Source organism: Phialemonium atrogriseum (genome assembly GCF_030411735.1).
Source record: "Phialemonium atrogriseum strain 8032-3 unplaced genomic scaffold QBC33scaffold_8, whole genome shotgun sequence".
In the NCBI taxonomy this organism is placed as follows: domain Eukaryota; kingdom Fungi; phylum Ascomycota; class Sordariomycetes; order Cephalothecales; family Cephalothecaceae; genus Phialemonium; species Phialemonium atrogriseum.
The window spans coordinates 1008132-1031329 of NW_026848145.1; the positions used below are offsets into that span (position 1 = coordinate 1008132).

A 23198-nucleotide genomic window follows, 5' to 3' on the forward strand; every position below is an offset into this window, starting at 1 on the left:
CCCGTCTCCGCTGCCTCTACCCCGGGATGGTTCCTTCTTCCCCTTGGAGGATCCATGGCGTTTACGGTCCTCCTTTTTGCCCTTCTTGGAGCTAGATGATGTATGACCCTTGCTAGGCATTGGCGATATGCTTCGTGGGAGAAGATATAGAGACAGGGGGAGAATGTTGTTGGTTGCTCGACAGTCTGCACTCGATCACCACTGGGACATCTGCCTGCTTTTATGTCTGGAATGCGCCGAGAGAGTATCGCGAGCAGGGCGAGAGCAGCGAGGCCAGAGTGTAACACTCAGCCATTTCTCAGGGGCGGAGCAACTCATGGTGTCACGTTCACGTCTCTGTTGGCCCTTCATGTCGCTGAGATCGAGCCCTGGAATGCTATTGGAAGTGGTGATGCCAGGGAGTCGCGAGACTTCCACTTTCCGACTTGTCTCCGACGGTATCGGTGCAAAGTAGACATATGTTTGAAGAGTAAATTGGAAGTTGACGAAGGCCCGCCCTGTAGGCGCCTCGACAGGCATCCTGAGAACCCCCTTAAGGCGAAATCCATCGGCCAAGGTGAATAGAGCTACAGCATAACTCGTCCGCCCACCACCTCTATGCGGTAGTGTCTCTTGGTGTGTTGAAGTAGAAAATTGAGATGAGAGAAAAACAACAACTTCGAACGTGGTGCAAAGTAGGGAGCAGCACATGCTCATCTCTCAATCATCCAAGAAGTGGAAAATTGTGCAGCCACTGGCTAGCACTGGGCATCCAGATCAGCCTGGGCACAGAGTCCACACCGGGACCCTGGCCAGGTCCTGTAAGGGCAGCCACTTCCTCAGTGGAGGTCTCGGGCGACATGTCGCTGACAGATACCATGTCGGCGATTACCAAACGGAAGGAGGAAGTAAGCAAGAGCTCGGAAGCCGGCTGCAGCTCGAGCCATGCTCCGGATCCTTATGCCGTCCCTGGGGTGCGCCCGGGTGCAGCAGCTTGGGTTCCGCTGAGACCTTTGGTTGATGGTTGGTTTCTGCTCGCCGTCTTGTCACAAGAGTCACATCTTTTGAGTGTGGGTTCCAGGGGAAGGTATTGCATGTTCTGACCTCGGGAACGATGGGTGCAATATCCATTAATACTGCTATGGGCGGATGCGAATCTGCTTCCTGTGTACCTAGATGCTTCGCAGCGTTGGAGTGGGAATGAGACGGTACTCCTCGCGGAAAGAAGTCGCGACGTAATGGGCAGCTTGGGAACGTCACCTGCAGTCTAGAAAGCTAGGTACCTATCACCTTTTTGTTATTTGTATACTGGGGTAGTTGGGACCTTTGTTCTTCCTACTTCGGCCCAGTCGTGATGCTTCCATCGGTGCTAGCTCAAAGACCTATCTGAGACAATGAATGCTGTTCGATGAGGCAGCCTCCTCATTTAAGGTGCGTTGCTCAAGTGACCAAGATTTGCGGCTTCCTGCATTCAGGGACGCAGGTTGGTGCCAGTAGCTGCAGAGAAAGATACGCTGGCTGGCAGCATCTCGTCACCGCCTAGTCATCCAGTCAAAAGTGCGGAGTACGGTGAGGTGCAACTGCCTAGCAGTAAACCGGCAAGGAGATGCTGGTCATCTACAGAGACACGTCCAAGGTCGAGGTGTCGTCGGCGACGGATAATGATGGCGAGGGCACCAATGGGCAAGCCTGCATGTCCGTGATGCCTGCCGGAAAATCGTCTGGAAGATGGCAAGCTCATCCATCCATAGATCACTGCAGCTCCAGCAAGGATGCTGCCGCTGGCTGTGCTGGGAGTTGGAGGATATCAAGCATAGGTACGCATAAAGGTCCCTAGAGCCATTTCCCCCCATCACGTGAGGGTGGCCCAAAAGAGCGTGCCTTTCTGGCCCTCAGGCACAGGGTTGAAGCCGGGCCGGATCACAGTGCCCACTTAATGCCGAGCGATAATTTGGTGGGGCGGGCATTTGGCAGTGGCCTTTTAATGTTGCCAGAACTATGGCATTTTGCTATATTCTGTGTTGGCGACTGGTGGCTAAGTAGGTACCTCGCTGCAGATCTAGTACATCTGTGCCGCTCTAAGGGTCCATCCGACCTTGAGGGGTTACAAAACCTGTAGCCGCTGGCAACCAAAAGCGGACCAGTTGATGTGCACATAAATTTCAACATTAGTTCTTGCGCCGCTGGCAGCCCAGGTCGCACCCCTGCCACCCCTGGCCAATGGCATACCAGCTCGCAGCGGCATAGACCTCAACTGCGTCATCCTACTCCCTGCGACGTTTTCACGCCAGATAAAAGCAAGCTGCCGTGGTGTTTTATGTGGACAATCTTCTAGGCCTTTCTCGCCATTACCCTTACCTAAATAGCCACAGACCACGCCTGTCGTCGGCACGCGTCTTCATTCTGCATCATACGCATAGTATATCGGTTCCGAAAGTCGGCAAATCGACCATCACTAGCGATCAGACGCTGTGCTCGCTTCTTCAACACCCCCACATCCGACAGGAGGAACTGAAAACAGCTGCAATATGGGCTTGTTTGGCATGGCGGCGAGCTATCTCGCCTTCTCCGTCCTCCACTTCTTCCAATTTATCCTCGCCGTCACGGTCTGCGCCCTCTATGGGGTGGACCTCCATCGCGCATCCTCCGAAGGCGGACACCACGATGGGAAGTGGGTATGTATGCCCGGCACACGAGCAGCCATCATCCGTCCCGGCGCCATAGTAGTTCATTGCTGACCCCGGATGCGCCTTGTTTAGATCTACGCTGAGGTTGTCGGCGGCCTCTCTGCCCTGACCGCCCTCCTCTATTTTATACCCTTCATCATTCGATTCGCGGCCGTCTGGATCTGGAATGCCATACTTTTCATCCTTTGGATTGCCCTATTTGGCCTTGTTAGAAGCGTGAGAACCCCTCCCCCCAACTTGCAACGCGTTTGTCGGCATAACTGACGTCCGGATAGGAGGTCCTGAAAGGCCACACGGATAGCCAACGCACCAAGAATGCCGTATGGGTTGTCCTCGCCAGCGCCTTGCTCTGGCTGATCACTGGCCTCGGCTCCTTCGCCTACTGGTGGCGCCACCGTGAGAGGCACACGAGATTCACCGGTCGCGGAAAGGTTTAGGGGAACAACGGCAGCTGGAGCGGCTGGGAACTTCCTCCTTACTGATGGACAAGGGGAGGCGGGCTGGGCGAGCGGGAATAGGGGCTCGGGGTGGCGACGATGCGCATGTGACTTTCTTCCCGGGGGGAACCCTTTGTGATACCATAATACCACTTTCCTGTTGGATTCATCCGACCCAAGAGCATGAGCTGTCGTCATGTTCGGTCCTTGCAGGTCCAGGATGCATATTATAATGTTTAAACTTAGCCACTCCCAAGAGCATCGGGATTCGCTCAATCTGCCTGGAAATGTGATACTGATATCACCTTGCTTGGAGCTTGGATGAGGATGGAAGTTGGCTGGTCTAAAACTCTGGTGGGTACCCGAATACGACGACATGGTTGGAGAGCCCCCTTACCCAGCGAAAGTGGTCCGCGCCAGAGGGCGATGAGTATTTCTGACGCGACCTCAATTAGTCTACGCCGTACCAAGATAATTAATTCAAGCTTCGGGGGACGAAAATGTGAAACGGACTGGAATGCAGTTAATAGTTTTTGATATGCAGTAACTGAAATCAAGTTTTCTGCCTTGGCTTCGGTTGCCTACAGACCAGGAACCCCTGCAGAATGACCCATCATGGGGTGAAAGTGACGTCATAGTATCTACTGGGTTTGCAAACCCGGGCAGTGGCATCCCCACCGGGTATACATAGCCTGCTGCAAAGTAAAGTGGGGTGTGTATGCTGGGACCCGAAAAAGGGATATCATGCTGAAGACTCCCGTCATTCTTTTGACTCCCCCAGTGAATGGCTGCAAAATGTTTGACCCGCAACGGGATGAATGATCGACAGTACATATTGAACGCTCGTGTGCGATTCAAGTACGGGAAACCAGGTAGGCAAGTTGTGTGGAGGTGTTTCTCGAAATTCGAAATTACGGAGTAGGTACCGCTGGAAGCTAGTACGGTGCGGCCAAGTGGTGATAAGAAAAACTGGTGCATACGTTACACTACGTACTAACAATTTTCTTGGTAAAGGCAACTTAATATTGTTAGTGGGCGAGGTAACACATGCACTGATTATTCTTTCCCCCGCTTGGCGGCGTACGCATGTAGGTAGGGACCCAGCTTAGTCTGCAGGGCAGAGTTATGGACGGCAGTCGGCAAGGTCTTGGCAGGGATCAGCAACAAACAATCCAAGGAGATCAGCGCGATCGCCGTTACTGCGATGGGGTTTTTGATTGGGCAAGCAAGCCAATACGATAGGTATGTATCCGTAAAACGTACACATCTGTAACCACCTACTGGTCTTACGAGTCCATAAAGCAGCAAGGATGGATAGGCAACATTTTGCACTCACTTCTTTGGGATGGAATGGAAGTAGGACGCTAATGTATTGCGCTAGAGATCCCAAACAAAGCCCGCCCGATGTTTTAAAATATGTCGCCGGCCTCGCAAGGCTCAATCGCGCGGATTGGTCGCATGTGCGCCACCGACGTTGCCAACCTTGGTTCGCGGGTCTTCACCAAGGACAGAGGTAGATAGGGAGGCGGTTCTTTGCCGTCCTGACAAGGGTCCCGCGGGTACTTACTTCGCTATTAGACTTTCCAAGTTCCAGACAGAGTACCTAGGGGGATACTGGACCCTAACAGACACGGGATATGGCTTCGTTCCGCCCCTTTTTCTACGTACCTACACCCCACACACACCTACGGGTAGCCACATTGGATACTAAGTGTGTACAGTGCATCCGGCACCTATTTACATGGCGTTTAACCAGGGTTACCATTCAAATCTGACTTGTAGATATTTTGGCGACCACCTTGTTGGTCGGTTCAAGCTGGGAGGGCGGGATCTCGCTTGGGCTCGTCTGTCATTTGGGTCATGTAAGTTATTAATGGTGAAACAAATACCAACGCAGGCTCACTTCCTTTTCGCTATAAAAAAGGAAACACGTCAACTGCTACTGTACGGATCCGTAGTCGTATGCTCCATTCCTGGTCTTGATCTGAGCCGCAGGAGCGAGGCAACTACGAGGTGTACCGTGCCGCATTACCCACCGCCCCAAGCATTGCCCCGGCCCCCGCCCCTATACCTGGGACCCTGATACCACGAATAAGGACCTCAGCTGTCATCCGGGTTATCCATGCCTGATCTTCCCCAGCTCAAGATCGTCGGCTCCGTAAAAAAAAAGGAACCAACCCTCTCTCTCCTGCGCTGCTTCGAACCCGGCTCTGCGACGCCGTAAAGCCCTAGAGAACGCCAGAGAACGCCCAAGTTGAGGCGAGCCAGCCGTACCTATCCAACCACGTCCCTAACTTGCGAAGGAGGGCCGATAGGATAACCAACGAGCATCGCGCAGCACGCCGTCCAACTACCGGCCAACGTACGTCGGCGTCCTGTCCCTACCCTCGTGGCTCTAGATGCACAGTTCGACTTGTTCGACGTCGTTGCAAGCCTCAGAGGGCGACCGCCGCAGAATATCGACCTGGCTTATACCGACTTTCAACAAATATAAACCCGATACACGTCATTTCCGAGTGTGTGGTCTTCCACTTCCTTGAAGGTAGGCATCCCAAGCTGTCTAGGCTACACCGCTGCACAAGTCACCGTCCGCTCTCCGTCTCTTGCGTGTCGACGCTGGCCCCCGAGCGAGCAAGCACTCGCTGCCTGGCTATTTGTCGACAAATACAGCGACTACCGCTCCTGGCCTTCAAAGACCTTTCCACCTGTGCCCTGATAGCTCCCATCCGAGAAACAACTCAGCCAGGGCCACCGGCGGAAGAGTCTCGTCAGTCTATTGGCAGCTCGCTGACCTTTTCTTTCCGACAGGGGAGTGGCGCAGCCGCATGAATCGTCTAGAGTCCTTTGATCAACCAGCCAAGGATTCCGACACCACGAATACGATGGCGAGCTTCGGGAGGTCATTCAAGACCTCGTGCCTTTCGACGGCCGGGCGAAGACCAGGAACCTCCCGGCGGACGCTCTCCAACTCGTCCGACATATCGTCAACCTCATCCAGCTCCTCCCACTCTGAGGACCAGTTCGTCCTGTCCGCGTGCAACACCCCTAGCACCGAAAAACCACCCGTATCGATAGGTCTCGGTGCTGCGCAGATGGGTACCACCTCGGCCCCACCCACGAACTGTATGTGAAAGAACTCTCTATTTAATGTGCCCCTCCATATCAACTCCACTGTCTTCTGTTACTCGAGCTTCACTTGCTGGGAAATACGGCCATTTGCCTTGGTGTGTTGATCCTGTGACATTGCTTTTTTATTATTTAAGGTTTATTTTTTGTGGCTTGCATCGCTCGTCATGCTTGGCTCGTTCCATTCCACACTCCACAGCGGCAGAGAGGTAGTTCGTACCTGGACCCTTGGACCCTGTCTTGTGACTTGCGCTCCAATGAACAACACGCCGCGACTCACACGATCTTCATCCTCTCATGTCATTCGGAATACTCGAGATGGAAACCGCTAACCTTCCAAACAAAAGCAGCAGCAAAGGCCTCTCAATCTTCAAATCCCTCCAGGCCCAACCGTAGCATGCCAATCGCCATCGACTTTCCCACCATCCGCAAGATCAACACCGCCCCGGTTTACACGCCACCAGAACCGTTGTCCGCTCGCGGGGATATTCCCGGGTATGTGCCTCCTTCCCCCCTTTTACAGTCATTGTGTGGCACGACGCGTCTTTGCTGACACGGCCTATCACTCTCCTTAGCGGTTATTTCCCTCTTCACGAAGATCCCAAATCTCGCGTTCATCGGCCACATCCTTTCCACCCCGACGCGAAGAAGAGCCAACATCAATCGATCCCCAGGGTCGACGGACACGAATCCTCGAGGCAGCGAGCTGACCGCGCCACCGACCCCGTTTCTGCCATGTCAGAACCTGCGAGATTTCCAACCATGGGGGCTATCCGTGCATCGGACCCTCAGGGCCATACTCCCGTCACCTCGTACATCCCCCTTGGTGCCCATGATAGTCCCCTGCCGATGGGGAAATATTACCCCTCGAATTACGAGAAACGCAACACCACCGGTAACCAACATTCCCGGCCACCAGCCACGGCGCGGTCACCCTATGCCACCCAGTCAGATTCCCAAACGCCCAAGCACAAATTAGACTCTCCGCATTCGCGGATGGACTCGGATGTCAAACGCCGCCTGCAACAGTACCAGCGCGATATGATTGCACAGGCCTCACAGGCCGCAAGCGAAGTCTTGGGGGGGAGCACAAAACTCGGCAGCTCGAGCCTGACAGGGAGCACCTCCATCCCGGATGGCACAGTGTGGAAGAACATACAGCTCGGGGGGTCAATGGTGCATGGCCACAAGCCCTTGTCTCCCAGACTATTGCCGCTTGGCAGTCCTGGACCGGTCACACCGATCGATTTGGAAGGCGGCCTCGGCGGTGACAGCTACTTGACCAGGGGCGTGGCCGTCGCTGGTACGGAAACTGGTCAAGAGCAGGAGGCAGCCGCCCTGTCCGTCCGAGGTGAAGGAAACCGCCGACGAGTGCGAGAAGGCGGGATCTCCCCTGTTCCGAGCCACTGAGCGCAGTCTTCGAGTCGTCACCTTGACCCTGTCTTATTCCGGGGCAAGCCCTCGCTAGCTGGGTTTTGTCGTCGATCATCATCACCAATTCGGCCTGCTCAACTGGCTGTTTCTGCCCCTTCGCCGTGCCGCCGGGGCTGGGGTGACGGGAGTTTGGGGGCGTCAATATCTGACTGATATTGAGGCCCTCGACAGGGGGCGCTCCGCACATCCGTTACACAGGAAGATTTATTGTCTTATGCATCTTCACATCAGCGACCGCGATCTTGTAATATTCATTGATACCCCGTTGTTTTTGCTACAAGCATCCTTTTTCTGCTCGACATTTTGCTTGACGTGGTTCAGGGCATAGAAGCGGAAGTCATGGTATTGGAATTCTGAGGAATGCGGGTTTGTGTGAATGAGCTTGGAGCAGTTACGTGGAATCGTGTTTTCCCTTGCTCCCCTGATTGCTCATTCGGCCATTCAACCTCGGCCGGGATCAGTAGTTGACTAGGTAGTTGGAAGAGTTTTTACCTGCGGGCGTTGCCCGCAGAAGCTGAGTGAAGCAAAAGACAAGTGACGTGACTCTGTCCTCGTCTTCGTGCTCGTCCTCCGTAAGCCCGACACTATTGCCTGGTTCTGGCACCCCCATCAACCACTCCGAGCCTGCGAAGCGAGACTGATGAGGGCCAAAGATTCGATAAGTTCTCAGATAGACGACAACGTTCTCGACCGGCTTGCATTACGAGGGCCCTGTATATATATAAATGTGTGCACACCATGATGAGGAAGCTAGATTCGCCAGGCTACATCATCACTGCCCTGAGATGGGCTTTTCTCGAATAGTATTAGTACCTAGGTACGACGGATAGTTTATCTGGATATCAGCCCTTACACCATGTATTCCAAGCCAAGAAACCCCCCGCTAAGATCCCCAAGGAATTCGCATATAAAAAAAAGAGGCAGGTCCAGCTGATTCCTCATCCCCAACTGCCAACAAAAAGAAAAAACTTGAAAAAAAATGAGTGGTGTAAGGATCGCCTGCCTTCAGAACATGACCCAGAGGTGGCTGTCGTAGGTCCGACGGTCAGCATCGCACTTGACCATTACACCACTCTGACCTGTGTTGGTTGCTATACCATGCCACTTAACTTCTTTATCAACCCTTGTCCTGGCGCAACCGACAAGGAGCATATCAACGGTACCCGGAAGTGAATCACCTCCCGTGATATATCTGATCTCAGGTTTGTTTTGGTGATTAGTCATGCGGCTGTTTGGTCTGACAGATCTCCCTCCGGTTTTGATTTTGTTTTCCCCCTTCCTTTCGACCCAAATTATTCGCTCTCCGTTGTCGCCGCAGCGGCACTCAAATACGCCAGAAGCTCATATCCAGATGGCCCAACCGAACCTCCAAGGTCCGACCTCACGATGCGAAGAAAGAAGGGAGGATCAAGCGGGCCGGCAGTAGTTGGCCGGGAAGTTCCCCCTGGCGCCGCCGGCGAGCTCGCCGACCCACCAGTCCTGGTCGGTGCCCGTCCGCTTGACGACCCTGATGCGCTCGCCCTCGCGGAACGAGAGGTCGCCCTCCCCCTGGCCCGCGAAAGCGTACCGCGCCACGACGAAGTCGTCGGGCCGCGGGGGCATGGGCGGCTTCGGCTTCGGCTTCGGAGGGGGCGGCGGCGGCGCCTTCTTCTTGGCGGCGATCCCGTTGAGCAGGGACTGCTGGGAGGAGTTGCGGGATACGTCGGACCCCAACGGGGTGCGATAACCGCCGCTGGGGCTGGGCACGCCGCCGCTGCCGCCGCTGAGGTATTCCGCCGGCAGTCTGTTGGGAGAATGGGGCGAGGTGCCCGGTGACCGGCCGAGCACGGTGGCGGTGGTGAAGTCCGTGGGCGCCAGGTGGTCGGTAAAACTACGGCTTGGCCGCGGCGGGTGGTCCGGCCGGGCGGGGGACGGCGGAAGGGAGTTGGCGGACGGAACTCGAAGCAGTCGTTGGGCCGTGCCGTTGCTGGCGCCGGGGATCAATCCTGAAGACGAACGACGCGGGCCGTCTGCTAGAGACATGGGCGAGAAGGCCGGATTGCGAGCCTGGGGGTCGTTCCTCGCGTTTATGGAAGGCTGGTGGAGACCCTTCCCGCGGGAGATGAAGCTGAGGGACTCGACAGCTCCGTGGACTGGTTGGAAACTGGTGTTCCACTCCGTTATCACCTCCCTCATGGGGGGCGGCGGAGAGGGAAAGCCCAGTTCATCGCAGTAGGCGTTCAGGGTGGTGTAGTAGAGCCCTAGCAGCCGGTTCTGGATGAGCACATGGGCCGCAAGTAGTGGCGGTATCAGGCTGAAGCACGCTGTGATGACCAGGGGCAGGGTCTCCCGTAGGTGGGCGTCTGCAATGCTGAACTCCTTGTTCAAAGATTAGCTCACGGCCGAATAAAGTCTGCCATGTGCCTTGGGCGCCAGGTGGTTGGAGAGTTCTTACATCCGCCAGGCATCCCAGCTCGTCCTCCGTCTTGGCGAGGGACGCTTCCTCTTTCGGCGTCCTGTTTGGCTTCTGACGGAGCTTGGTGAGCTTGGCTTGGCATTTCTCATAGTCCAGTCTCTTGTTCTCCCTCTTCTTGATCGTCGCGCGGATGGGCTGGATGCAGGCCCGGGCATCGGTCGCGGGCTTGAGGATCCTCTCGTCGATTTGGCCCACCTCTTCTGTGAGTTCGGTCTTCAGCTCCGCGTATGCCTCTCGGAGCCTGAACGTCCGCCTCAATTGGAGCGCAGGGGTGGGAAGTGATTCACGTCCATGTCCGTCTGACGCGCCCACGATGGGGTCGTAAAGCGCCTCGTACTCGACAACGGCCTGCAACTGGGAGTTGAGGAGGGCGAACCACGACTCGCGCCAAGCGGTGTTGCTCTCGATTATCTAGAAAAGACCGAAGACGTTGAGAGGTCAGTCCCGAGCAATGCGAGCAGCTGGAGGGGGGCAAGGACAAGTTGGAAGCACCCACCTTGGCCAGCACTTTATCGGCATCTTCGTAGTCGTTCAAGAGTACCGACACTTTGGCATTATCTCCAGGGGCCTTGTTCCAGAGTTTACCGAACTTTCTTTGCACAGACTGCATCTCGAGGTATCAGATATCGAATGCGAAGTTGGAAGTTGGAAAGTTGGGTTCCTCGAATAGCTTCTAGCGACGAGGATCGCACAGAATGGAAATCGTTCCACGGATGTCCGAGATCGCTGGTGGTATGCAGTAGGCACTACAGTGGGGAGTCTCGAAGCATGTACAGAGGTATTCGTAGTCTAAGTGGTCAATTGGCCATGGGCCCGGATATATACGTGCAGTAGAGAGGAAGGTTGACGACCAACACGAGGTTTCTCCGTAAACTTTTACCACTTTTATCTGCGGCACAGCATTGCAGGATGAGGGGCACAACCATGGTCCCAGAGGTACCCAGGCAGGCAGAAACAGGCTTCCCACCTGCAAGTAAGGGGGGGATTTACATAATTAAAGAGGCAGCTGCTCAGAACCTAGCAAACACAGCCTCAAACAAGAAGCGTCATTCGCTCTCCCTCATCTCCATCATGCCCATCCTTCCAATCCGGGTAGGTGTTCCTTCTGGGCTCTCTTGAACCTGTTGGTACCTAATAACCTATATTATGCAGCTAAAGGATGGAGCCTTGGAAGGCTGGGCGGCGGGTGGCGGGTGGGTAGGTACCTTAGCGTGCTTAGGCACCTTAGGTGGGGTTGCCCACTTCAGTTAATGAATCAGCTGACACCGATCCTCACACGCGTCCTTGCTGATGGCCGACGTCGCGACACAAAAGCGCGTCGAGAAAGGAGCTCAGAGTTGCTCTCCACCAATTCTCGGGGTGCACCAGCGTACTGGCTGTGAAGATTCTTATGTTCTGTTGATCTATTTATCTTGGCAAGATGCCAAGTGTCACATCCTCTCCGCCCATGTCTGGGACGACTTCTCTGAGCACCACGGGCAGCACTGCCCCAGTGCTCGAATATCTGTGCCTCTTCACCCGCGACCTGCGACGAAAGCAGAAGAGATGGCAGGACGGGAGACTCAAATACCACACATTCAACAAACGCATCATGGTTTATGACGATCGAGGCAACTTCGTTGGCGACACGCACTGGCGAGACGACTGCGATCTTGGTGCTGGCGAAGAGGTGGAGCTGGAGCGGGGTGGTGTCATTGTCCAAATTTCAGACTGTGTTGGGCGACAGACTCAGGATTTGTCCGAGCTGATAGACAAGCCGCTTCAGGAGAAGCAGCAGCGTCATGCTGCTGCGGCATCTAGAACACCAGCACCCTCGCTTGTCCGCCGGCCCGATCCTCGACTCCAACCGCCGCCCGACCATTTCCAGCTTCGACATCGACCCTTGAAAGATTTAATTGGTACGCCAACAGGTCATCACGGCCGCGCAGCTGTACCTGTCGGCTCGCCATTCGAGCAAAGGAACAGAACACCCCGTTCTTCCGACCCGCATGACGAAGAGCGACCGGGAAAACGAAGGAAACGCGACAACACGCCTCCTAGCAAAATGGGTTATGCAAGGAGCTTGTTTGGTGCTACTTTGAGCTTGTCAGGGGCGCCAGTGAGCTCTGCCCCTTTACGTCGTCCAGCCGCAGAAACACACCAGCGATTGCCTGGTCCACCCAACTCGAGTTCAGATAATGCCTTGCCTAGGCTCGATAGGCCAAGATCCCCCGAACCTCCGGACAGAGTAGCTGGTCGACATCGATCGTCGTCAGTCGAGATTACGACTGCCGCACAGCACGCCCTGGCACCAAAGAGCGCATCTCGTCTTGGGACGACGCCGCGAGCCATTCGGGATCCACCATCAAACTCTAACCAAGGGGCTGTCTCTCGCACCTCGAACCAATATCCTCTGCGAGAAATGCCGAATCCAGCTGCCCCCGCCCGCCGAACAGCACAGCCAAGGACCACAAAGGGTGCTCAAGCCAGTGAGAATGGTCTGCAACTTGGTAGACCGACGTCACCCGAGGAGAGAACCGAATTAGTCAATGAGGTACAAAGGAAAGCAAGGGACTCTTCAGCAATACCATCTCGGCAAGCCATCGAACAGCATTCACCCGAGATCATCGAAATTTTAGATGAAGAAGACGGTATGGATGGTGGAGAGAGGGATAAAACAGATGCAGGTGGCCCCAAAACCGAATTGCGTCTGAAATCTAAACGAAAACGAGGGTTGCTTCTTGTTTCTGAACAGACAACTTCAAGATCGAAAGACCAAGGAGCCATCCAACCCGGTCGTTCCCGGCAGAACCATCCTCCACACCTTGCCGCCTCACTTGGCCAGACATCGCACCGGCGAAGGAAGGAAGCGTCTCAATGCTCCGAAACCCTGGCTGATGAGACCCCACAGGAGAAGAATCGCCCGTGCCGCAGCGAAGAAACGGTATATCACCACTCTGTCGAAGAAGACATTGACGATGTCGGTACGACTGATGGACCGAAGGATGGTCCTGTCCTGCCCCATAACGATAATGCCACCGGGCCAGTCGCCCCGGTACCGGCTGGCCCTCGCCTGATCAGGCTTGGGAGGAAGAGTGTCAAGAGTAGGGAGCTCATCGGGTTTGTCCCGAGGGATGCCAGCGCGCCCAACGGGTCCGAGAGATCAGCATTGATAGGGGCAGGTCAGCCTCGTATGGAAGAGACTTCTGAAGAAAGCTCTGATCCGTCTCACACAATTGCCAAAGATCTCTCAGCAGCCAAAGACGGGGGCAAAGCAGTTACAGATAACCCAAGAAAGGGAACACTCCACTTCGGTCTTCCTGCTGCAGGTCTTGCCTCGGAGGGCTTCCCCTTGGCTCCCAGTCGATGTAATTTGGCCGCTGGGAAACCCACTTCGGAACCCGGTGTGGGCATATTGTCAAATGACGACCAAACCAGGGCGGTGAGCCCACAGCCCGTTGTTCATGGAAGTTGCCATGCCGGTGATCACCAGCCACCCCGGGCAAAACTTCTGACTCAGGAACTCGCTCGGCCAGCCTCCACAACCCCCGGCTGTTTAGACGAAGGATCAGATGAATCAGGTTCGGTTCAGGGCATCGGAAGTCCCGCTGAAGCCAAATCTCACTCGTCGAGGCACTCGGAGCAGAATCTTGATCAGACACACGCTCCTGCCGTTCCCAAACCTGATTCCATCGACATCTGCGATGCATCGGCAGCGGTGCAAGGGGCTCAGAATCGGCCGTCGAAGTTGCCGAACCCGGCAACGCGGGGCCGTAAGGCGGCTCTGAAAGCCGATGCGGCTGGACAGGCACCTCAGTCTTTCCTGCCTGTTGATACGACGGTGGGCCTCGTCACTCGTTCAGGGGGGGGCAGCAGTTCGGCGACACCCGGGGCTGGAAAAAACGAGCCCGCCAGGAGAAAGATGACATTCCCTGGTTTCGTTTCCGTTGGTGGCGGTGGCCCCTGGAGCAGAGAAGCTCATGACCTGCTTGCGACGGGGCGACCGGGGTGACTTTATCGCTCTGTGGCATCTGCGTAAATGCCTCATGGGCTGATACCTAGCTTTCCATCCATCTGCTGGCCATTCCAGCTGCTTGGCCAGAATAAAACTGCTTCTCGCTGAGACTGTTAGTGAAGCCCAAAGAGCCAATTTCGATCACCGACAATCATGACCTTATGAACCGAACTAAGATTACCTACCTACCAACCTACCTATCCCCCTATTTTGGGGCGCAAGCGTCGTTGGGCGCATCTCTTTTGTACCACCTGACGCATCTACCGGACGTAGGAGTTTATGATTTTTCCGCCCTGCTCTTCTCATGCTCTGTCCAACCCCTGGCCGGCCCCAGTCTAAAGACACTGCTTCCGTGGTAACTCGCCCATGATCCCATGATCTGGCATTGGGCCAACTCGCCCTCTCCTCAAATTATGTTTCTAGTGTGTGCCACCTCGAGTGAGGCTACATCCTAAGCTCGCGCTCCTGTCTCGGTCCATTTGAGGTATCGGCTCCTGCGGCCCACAGAGCTCCATTTTCGAATCGAGATGGTTTGACATGGTATACAATACCCTGGATATAAGAGGACCTACCTAGCCAATGCGACTCTCGCTCAAGGAGCCTCAATGATGCCGGCGAGGGTTGGCTTGATCGTGGGGATCGTTATTCGTACACCCCACGTAGGCCGTAGTAGTTGGGCAGCCTTGCCTGCTGTCGTGCACCAAGGTAGCCATATCCGAAGCCCTGTGACCTGCCTCGCACTTTTACTTCTCTTCCTCCTCATGATTCTCCTTCTCTCTGCCCTTTCTGAGCTTTTTCGGCAGTTTACACGCACATTCACTTCATATTTACCAGAACCAGGTGCCCCAGGCCCGGCCACTCGTCCACGTCATGCCAAAGCACAAGCGTGTCTCAGTTCGAGAGCCGTATCTCTTGCCATATCGGCCGAGCCCAACTCCGGAGCTCCAGGAGCTTTACAATTAGATGAGAGACGCCGAGGAAGAGCTGGATTTAAAGGAGCGAATTGACCTTCAGGGCGGTCTGGACAGCGGAACCACCCATGACAACAACCCTCCACAGTCTTTAGCCCCATCCCAGGCGGCTACGATGCCCCGGCCTCCGTCATGCAAGTCGATCACTCGCGGGTTCAAGGATATGGAAATATCGGACGGGACTCAGCAGGGGAAGCAAAAGCGAAAGGCGATGCGGCATGGCCCTTTAGACAAGTGTACAAAGGCCAGAGCTGCACTGATGCGCAAGTTGGGCGCTTGCCAGAAGTGCTGTTGCCGGAGAGTCAAGGTAATTGTGCGTGCCGACGGCAAGCTGTCGACCTAACTAATAGACTCATTATAGTGCACCCATCACGACTGGACGAAGTTTGAGACGGAATACCAGACCTCGAAAGACCCGCCGGCCAATCCCCCTACGATCCCGTCTTATAATCATCAAGCGATGTCCAGCGCCGCTTATTCATTGCCAGTCCAATGCTGGCAACCTACCAAGCCACAGGATCTCGAGATGGACCTCATCGGCGTCGGCCACAACCCGGCGACTTTGGCGCCACCAACAGTCTCGCTCGGGTGGGATGCAGAACATGACTTTGGGCTGGTCCTACAATCGCACGGCTCTTACCAAAACTGGCCAGCATCCTCCGATGACCATCCGCTGTCCAACGCGTTCGGTGCACATCAGCCGCCACCTTCCACAGTTTCGACTCTCTGGGATCAATGCCTTCCTATTGGTCGCCAGGTCTCGGAGGCGAGAGACGAGTGGGAGTGCCAATGGCGCAACGACGGGACCGGCTCCTTGATATCCAGCGGGGGAGGAGAGGCCTGCCCGCATCGTCACCTCACGCTGCGCGAGCTCCGCAACCATTGTTCATGTGCCCACGGACAGTACCGAAAAGCAGAGGAGCCGTTCTTTGGGAGGTGTATGGATTGCCAGTTCGATAACAATCGGCCCGGACCCTGCCCACAATGCCGGCAGGGCTATTCATCTTCGTCCGAGAAATAATACTACGGCTTCGTCAGCACCGATCAGAGCCTGGCATCCGCACCTTATACCCGCGTGGCCAGCCAGAGCGAGCCTCCCACAGAGCCCTCAACTGGTCCCTCGATATATTCCGAGCCGCGAATACGTGGTCTTCCCGCATATGGTGGCTATCCAACCGATTGGGCCGCGGGCGACGCATCCAGTGCCTTCCAGCAGTGCTTGGCGGGGTCGATTGGCTCGCTGCCTGTGCCGTCGACGGGGCAATGGAGGGGGTAGGATCCCAGCCCGTGCGAGGACAGAGAGTGGACGGAAGCTGCCATGGCGTGGACAGACAGGCCCATGGGTAAACCACATTCCTGGAAAGCCTCGTCTGTGGTCCCCTGCAACGCGTGACTCGCTCGCCAGCTCCTTTGGGACCCATGCCCATCGGCGGACTGGAGCCTGTTCGCCTTTTTGGGGGGCTTGCAACCTGCTATGGCTTTCCATCGGTAGACGGGCTAGGGTGCGTGTTTGACGGCTCGGGATGGACTTGGTAGGTTCGCTTCACCACTTCTTGTCCTCGAGGCTATGTTAACCGTCTCTCTGAGGGAGGGATGCGATACCGAGCTCGACGGATAGATATAACCTTCACTCAAGTGAATGCAAGTGTTTGGTGGCCGTTTATTGCGAGAGCTCCGACGTCCCCGGCCGACCCAAGTTCGGGCGTTGGAGTACTGCCGTCGACATGGGCGCAAGACCATACATATACTTTCCTGACGGCGCCTCGCCTCCACTCCACCATCAACTGGGCACCACCGTCGCGCAATTCGGTGCACATGCATAATTTACGGTACCTGCCCGACTTATCCATTGTTAAATTTCCATCAAATCAAAGTACCAGGCAGAAGCTCAGCCTCGCAAAGAACCTCGTCGTTGGTGGGTCGGGTATGCATGACAGGCAGGTACCTTGTAATTCTCATGCATGTTCCGGAGTCTAGAAGAGATTGACAATTCAATGGATGACTCATTCCTGGAGGATCTGCAAGTTTCTTCCAATAATGTGTCCCACGCAATGAATTTGGAGGCCGTCAGAGGCAGCAGGAGAAGTGGGGCCAGTGGACTTTGAATGGATCGCTTCCTTCGCCGTCGCTGCAGCCATGCAAGCCATCCCAGGGCTGCGTCTCCGCCGTATTTTACACAAGCATTGCGGGGTATTTCTGTAGGTTTGGCGTATCCAAGGCCGGATTAGCGGTGGATCTCACAGAAAACACCCCTCCCTTCTGTCATTGCAACATCGAGGTCTGCGCCTCGAGCTAAACCAAAAACGCCTCGCCGAAGTGCATCGGCCAACCTTCGCGGCACCACCCATTTCTCGAGCCAACCTTTGAGGTAATGAAATATCCAGTCGTGACTCCCATCCAGCGGGCGACCTGTTTACCTCTCTCTCTCTCTCTCTCTCTCTCTTCTCTTACCGTCCCTTCTCCCCCGCCTATCCAAGCAGAGGACCTTGAAGAAGGTATTGCACCAGTCGATCTGTTTGAGGAATCAATCATACCGGCCGTTTCTGGCTTTTTGGCTTTTTGCCTGTTCCTCTGTGCATCTGTCTGACTGCCATTGTCCACCTTTAAACCACCAAAACCTACACAGCTTCTCGATTCCGGCTTCAATTGGCACACGGCCGGCCTCGTTCATCCTTTCTTCTGCCTCAAAAGCGGAACTGGCACGACTCAGCCAACGGGGCTCCCGTGATATATTGGCCAAGCCCTCATTCAAACCCATAACACTGATTCCCCCTGACCACGCTGTGTGAGAACTGGCGGAAATGTCTCGAAACAATTCCACCACCTCCCTCCTCCAGGGCTTCTCTGTCTTCCAGCCCACGCTCGGAGCTACTCTGCAATGGCTCCCGGCTCTCGGCTCCAAGGAGCTTGACAACATGATCAATGCTTTCTTCCCCGGCTCGTGTTCGATCCAGGACAAGCGGGCCCACATCTCGATGGATTTCTTTGAGTACTCGCGGCAGACCGGCGAGAAGTTCAAATTCTATCCTGTCCTCGCCGACTCTCACAGCTCCACTACCGCTCCTTCCCCCGCCAGCTCCAGTGCAATGCACGATTCTGGTTACGGGTCCAGCTTCAATCTCTCCCCAGTTGCTGTCTCCGACATGAGCCCTTGGGTCTACCCGCTCTCTTTCACACCTGCCCCGACTACGTCCCAGCCGCGGACAAATTCACGATCGTCCCCTAAGAAGAAGTCCGCTGTCCCCAGCTCCCAGCAAGCCGACTTCTCCAGCCTCCCTGGCATGCGAATCATGACCAAGGATGGTCGCGATGTCACCAACTCGGCATCCAGAGGCTGCAAGACCAAGGAGCAGCGGGATCACGCACACCTCATGCGCATCATCAAGGCGTGTGACTCCTGCCGGCGGAAGAAGATTCGCTGCGACCCCAGCCACAAGAAGCGGAACGCATCCCAGGCCCAGCCTTCTCAGCCAGTGTCGAGGCCGGCAAAGAAGGCAAAGGTCACTGTCCACGACAAGCCGTTGGTGGACTTTGGATCTGCCGGCTTGAGCTTACTTGTTGCGGATCCAAGCTTAGAGCTCGATCTCGCCTCTGCAGATCTTGCCTTGCAGAGCTTTGCCGACCCGGCCGACGATCTCTGGGAGCAATTCGTCTGCTTCGGTCAAGAGACGCCCTTGTTCTCTGACAATTACGACTTCTTCTCCGATCCTGCTGGCCATCTTTCTTCCAGCAGCGGGTCGTCTTCGACTTCCCCGTCACAACTATTCACACCCTCCACCCTTATTCCATCGGCGGCGGCCTGTGGGCTACCTCCCGGGTCGCCGAGCCTGGAGCCCACTCTGCCGTATCTCAACCCTGATGGCCACGGATCCAGCTATGTCGACTTCAACCTCTATTCGCCTGTTTCTGATTTCTTGGACGAAGAGCTCCAACCGATGAGGAAACCACAGACTGGGGCAAGAGGCCAAGATGGGCCCAGTTATTCCCTGGCATCATGTGGTGAGATGGAACCGAATCCTGGGACGACCAGCCTGCATGACCCTGTTCCCGGGGACGCGTCACTGCAAGTGGGACGACTGAGGCTAGATCACGGCCTATCCCGGTCGTCCCACCTGCCTTGCTCGGTTCATGATCGCTCTGCACCCGCCTCAACGGACCAGCGTATGGGCAGAGAACAACACGGAGTAGTTCCTTCCCTCGGTCAGACTCGACCACAGCTATCACCAGACGATGCAAGCCTCAGGATCGGCTCGGGTGTCCGCGCGGCCGTGGACTGCCCCATTGGCCATGCTTCTGAACAACTCTTCGCCGGCGCCCAATCTACGAGTCCTGTCGTCCAACAATACTCTGCCACTGCACCGTGGCCGTCACCGATCCTGGTTCCTCCACCTCCGCTACCCGGGAACAGTTCGCCACGCTCCAGTGAGGGCATGAACAACACTGTTGTCCGTGTTCATGGTGTCCACAGTTCAATCCGAGACAGTACAAACCGTCCGAGAATGGAAACACAGGCACCGTTGAGGATACTCCGGTGCACACCGGCGTCAACGTCCGCAAATACAGCCAGCGGGAATGGCCTTGGAGTCCCCGGAAACCGTCACCATCACAACCTGGCAGGACAGCACACAGCTTGGTCGCATCCAACTCCTCCCACAGAAGGATCCCCCGTTTCGGGACAATCGCCTTCACGTGGGACGAATGTTCCCTCACGCCATGGCACTTCATTAGCAGTTTCCGGTGCTGGTTCCGTGTTGGCCCACCAGGCGTCACGCGGATCTCTGACCGACAACTACCATCTCCATGACGCCTCGGATGCCGTCCGATTCGGGCTGGAACCCACTGCGGGAGAGTCTCTTATGGACTACTCGTGCCCACTGCTGAGCGGCCTCGTGGTGGCTCTTGCTCTCCTCTACCAGCTGATGCGACATGTTCTTACCAGAGCAACACAGGCCGTCAGCAAACCTCTTTCGAGCGGTCTGCTGATGTCCATCTCGTTCTGCCATGTCCTCATATCTGGTCTTGTCTGTTGTCTAAAGGTATCTGATACTGACTCGCAAAATTTGGGCCGCTGGTCCAACTTCCTCGTCGCCATTGCCCTGGGAGGCGCCATCTTACTCGCCTGCGATTCCCGGCAACCCAACTCCACTGCACAGCGGCTGTGTGGCCCTGCCAACAACCGCTCAACGATCGTCAACGCGAGTCGCATTGTCGAACCGAAAATCCAGAAGGTGTTGATCCCTCTCCGGCGTTTCCAATCTGCCTCTACGAAGCAGTTGGTGAAGCAATTGGCTCAGCTTGGCTCCATCCAGTCGGCAGGGTTCTAAATCCGAGAGCGTGACCGGTTACTGCAATTGCGGGCAATTGAAGCGCACCTCGCTGATGGTTTATTTTCGAACGCGAGTCTATTTCCTTGAGATACCCAAACTTGTTCAAGAGACATGTTGTCATCCTCTCTCAGCTGTTGTATGTACGTGTACTAGGTGTGATACGCTTGGGAGCGCCGTTTGTTCGGCGATGTAGCGGCGAGGGGGATGAGCTGGTTGGCCAGCAAGGAATTGCCTGGGCAACGCCTAGGGTTGCCCATGGAGGTAGTTGGGTTTGATCTGGTTTGGATCCTGCTAGGTATCTGATCGGGAATACAAATCCTTGGTGGCCAGCGTAAAAACCGTGCCTCGCATTTGACTGTCGTGATCTGGTGAAATCGTACTCCATTAACTACATCATCTTGGCCACTAACCTGTGGCTTTAGTCCAAGGTAGACCCGTTCCAGCTTGCCTCCCAAAGATACCTACCCATATATGCAATTAAGCAGACCCAGGGCGCTGGAGACAATGTTTCTACATATGCATAAAATGGGTTCTTACAGCGGTAGTTTGAGGTAAATGCAGATATCGAGGCACTGTCTTTGTTCTCCACCAATGAAATTTCCCTTCCTGTCTTCTGGCTCAAGTTTTTTTTGGTGTGCGAATGATAGGTAGGGACGGGTTTCTGTTTGCCTTTCATTTTTAACCCTCTCTCACCTCACCCCGAGTCTAAATATCCTCCTTCACTAATGTCCTTTGCCATGCTGCTACCTCTACATTTTCCAAGTGACAAAAAGAGGCCAACTTCCATGTTTTCCTGCGTACCCTTGTCTCTCTCTCACACTCTTTGGGGGACAAGGTAACGCTGGTTCCCGAGGGGAAGGAGAGGTTACACTCAAGCTGCAGCTTGTTAGACGCAAAGACCCGAATAAGGAGCTTTTGGAGTCTGGGAAGAGAAGTCACGGCCCTGTGACTCCTTTGTCAACACGGGCAGTATTGCCATTGCCTCTTCTTACGCTATCGTCACTTCCCTCTCAATCCTCAGCTGTCTAATTCACCCTCATCGCACCTTCTTTTTTTTCTTTTTTTCAGTTGCCCGGTCAAGTCAGTATCTGGAAACTGCACGTACCTTCCTTGGAAGGTACCTACCTTCTTGAGAGGACCGTAGCTGCCTTGCCTTTCCTGCAAAATGGCGGCCATTCCTCCTCTGGCAGAGTCGGCCACGACTGCTGGCCACAAAATCTCGGCCTTCTTCCAGTCTCTCATCCTACTTTTCCTCGACACACTCCACCGGGCCATCAACACCCTCTCTGGTAATAAACAAACCAGCCCGACTCCTTCAACCACCGGTCCCGGCGAACCGCGCGAGACTGACGAGATGGCGGCGCCTAATCCACCAAATAAACCCTCGAATCTCAAGATCGTGCCAGCTCTACCCTTGCTTCCTCCTCGGCCTGCGACAAAAGAGAATGACCCCTCCTCGAAGCAGCCCAAGCGGAAGCCCGGTTCGATGCTGTCGCAGCAAGAGCCGGAGACTCGCGTTGTCGATGCCATGGCTCGGCTGGAGCTCACCACTACCCCTCAGCCAGGGATGCCGAAACCTAGCATCCCAGTCGATGGTGTGATGACTGGCGAGAATGCTGTTCATGCTGCGTTCATGCGCGAGGCTCTCGATATGGTATGTCATTCGTCCTCTACTTTCTATCTAGCCTAGCGATCCATGTCCCACCCAACCCCTCTTCGAACCCCTCCTCCGATATCTGGCCTTCGCGAGAACGAGGAGGGGTTGGTTTGCAGCCGTGTTTCCTGAGCGCCCTGATACTTGCGTGATAGTTCCCGGTGTCCTGGCCTCCTACTTGGCCACGCAGCCCGAGGGAAGAGCACATGGCGCATTGCAGGCCGGCCTGGCATTTTGGCTTGATCCACAGTCGCCCCAAGATCGAAAAGACTAACATGACGGCTCAAAGGCTAGGCTGGCATTACGGACCAACGAGACCCCTGTGGGCTGCGTATTTGTTTATCAGGGACGAGTTGTTGCTAGGGGCATGAATGCGACCAACGTCACCAGAAACGGAACTCGACATGCCGAGCTCATGGCCATTTCCGCGCTTCTGTCTTACGCTCCCGGAGCAGAAATGAAGCCCAGAACGACAGACTACCCATCGAAGCAGCCTTTGGCCGACAAAACCAATAAACCAAAAGTCACTCGTGGTGCTTGGGGCGATGTTGACCCCAAGGATGGCCATATTTACCCGTATGGGCAAAAGCTCCACCCCTCGCCTCGAGTGGATCGGACCATATTCTCTGAGTGTACCCTCTACGTCACGGTTGAGCCCTGTGTTATGTGTGCCTCCCTGCTTCGACAACTTCGCATCAAGAAAGTCTACTTCGGCGCCGTCAACGATAAGTTTGGTGGCACCGGCGGTGTCTTCCGCATTCATCTGAACTCGACCCCCATCAACTCCAATGCTTCCGGCACGCCACCTTTTACGAGGCAAGATGAGAGGCAGGATTTCGGACCGACCCTGGAGAATCAGCCAACACCATTGCATGCCATCGCCGGCGGGAATGGTTTATACGGTGATGCCAAGGGTACCAACGGCAACACCACGAAGGTACTAAGTGAACGGCCAGCCGCCGAAGGAGATGGAGGTAACGTCGAACCCGGATACGAGGTCGAGGGTGGCTGGGGTCGTGACGAGGCTGTCACCTTGCTGAGGCAGTTTTATGTGCAGGAGAACAACAGGGGTAAGTAACAGTGGAAGCACCGGCGTTGCATGCCAGAGCGTGTGATCGTGTACTTTGCCGATCA

General features: G+C 55.4%; 7 protein-coding genes across 7 annotated transcripts; 6 read left to right on the forward strand and 1 right to left on the reverse strand.

Moving 5' to 3' along the window:
- Positions 1 to 2507: 2507 nt before the first annotated feature.
- On the forward strand, positions 2508 to 3103 carry QBC33DRAFT_513905 (uncharacterized protein; the record flags this gene model as incomplete). The annotated part of the gene is made up of 3 exons (XM_060426016.1): positions 2508 to 2654; positions 2739 to 2882; positions 2942 to 3103. The coding sequence occupies 3 exons, from the start codon at positions 2508 to 2510 to the stop codon at positions 3101 to 3103; spliced, it is 453 nt and encodes a 150-aa protein (XP_060285213.1).
- A 1416-nt stretch (positions 3104 to 4519) lies between these two features.
- On the forward strand, positions 4520 to 7639 carry QBC33DRAFT_557755 (uncharacterized protein; the record flags this gene model as incomplete). Its single annotated transcript, XM_060429827.1, has 4 exons — positions 4520 to 4616; positions 5912 to 6226; positions 6577 to 6724; positions 6805 to 7639. 4 exons carry the CDS (start codon positions 4520 to 4522, stop codon positions 7637 to 7639), a joined length of 1395 nt encoding a protein of 464 aa, XP_060285214.1.
- A 1431-nt stretch (positions 7640 to 9070) lies between these two features.
- Positions 9071 to 10728, reverse strand: QBC33DRAFT_513907 (SH3 domain signaling protein; the record flags this gene model as incomplete). The annotated part of the gene is made up of 3 exons (XM_060426017.1): positions 9071 to 10021; positions 10098 to 10529; positions 10615 to 10728. The coding sequence occupies 3 exons, from the start codon at positions 10726 to 10728 to the stop codon at positions 9071 to 9073; spliced, it is 1497 nt and encodes a 498-aa protein (XP_060285215.1).
- Positions 10729 to 11042: 314 nt separating this feature from the next.
- Positions 11043 to 14109, forward strand: QBC33DRAFT_513908 (protein ZGRF1; the record flags this gene model as incomplete). The annotated part of the gene is made up of 7 exons (XM_060426018.1): positions 11043 to 11091; positions 11149 to 11210; positions 11271 to 11315; positions 11539 to 12016; positions 12209 to 12216; positions 12853 to 13279; positions 13427 to 14109. 7 exons carry the CDS (start codon positions 11043 to 11045, stop codon positions 14107 to 14109), a joined length of 1752 nt encoding a protein of 583 aa, XP_060285216.1.
- A 664-nt stretch (positions 14110 to 14773) lies between these two features.
- QBC33DRAFT_370220 (uncharacterized protein) lies at positions 14774 to 16111 on the forward strand. The gene is made up of 2 exons (XM_060423981.1): positions 14774 to 15390; positions 15445 to 16111. The coding sequence occupies exons 1-2, from the start codon at positions 15076 to 15078 to the stop codon at positions 16102 to 16104; spliced, it is 975 nt and encodes a 324-aa protein (XP_060285217.1). The 5' UTR covers positions 14774 to 15075; the 3' UTR covers positions 16105 to 16111.
- Positions 16112 to 17400: 1289 nt separating this feature from the next.
- On the forward strand, positions 17401 to 20748 carry QBC33DRAFT_534475 (uncharacterized protein). Its single transcript, XM_060427541.1, has one exon. The coding sequence runs from the start codon at positions 17885 to 17887 to the stop codon at positions 20405 to 20407; it is 2523 nt and encodes an 840-aa protein (XP_060285218.1). The 5' UTR covers positions 17401 to 17884; the 3' UTR covers positions 20408 to 20748.
- An 827-nt stretch (positions 20749 to 21575) lies between these two features.
- QBC33DRAFT_557760 (uncharacterized protein) lies at positions 21576 to 23142 on the forward strand (the record flags this gene model as incomplete). Its single annotated transcript, XM_060429828.1, has 2 exons — positions 21576 to 22064; positions 22354 to 23142. 2 exons carry the CDS (start codon positions 21576 to 21578, stop codon positions 23140 to 23142), a joined length of 1278 nt encoding a protein of 425 aa, XP_060285219.1.
- Between the last annotated feature and the right edge of the window lie 56 nt (positions 23143 to 23198).

Coding starts and splice junctions, on each gene's coding strand:
- QBC33DRAFT_370220 (XM_060423981.1), top strand. CDS start 15,076: ATGAGAGACGCCGAGGAAGAGCTGGATTTAAAGGAGCGAATTGACCTT. Junction 15,391..15,444: donor GCTGTTGCCGGAGAGTCAAG/GTAATTGTGCGT, acceptor GACTCATTATAG/TGCACCCATCACGACTGGAC.
- QBC33DRAFT_534475 (XM_060427541.1), top strand. CDS start 17,885: ATGTCTCGAAACAATTCCACCACCTCCCTCCTCCAGGGCTTCTCTGTC.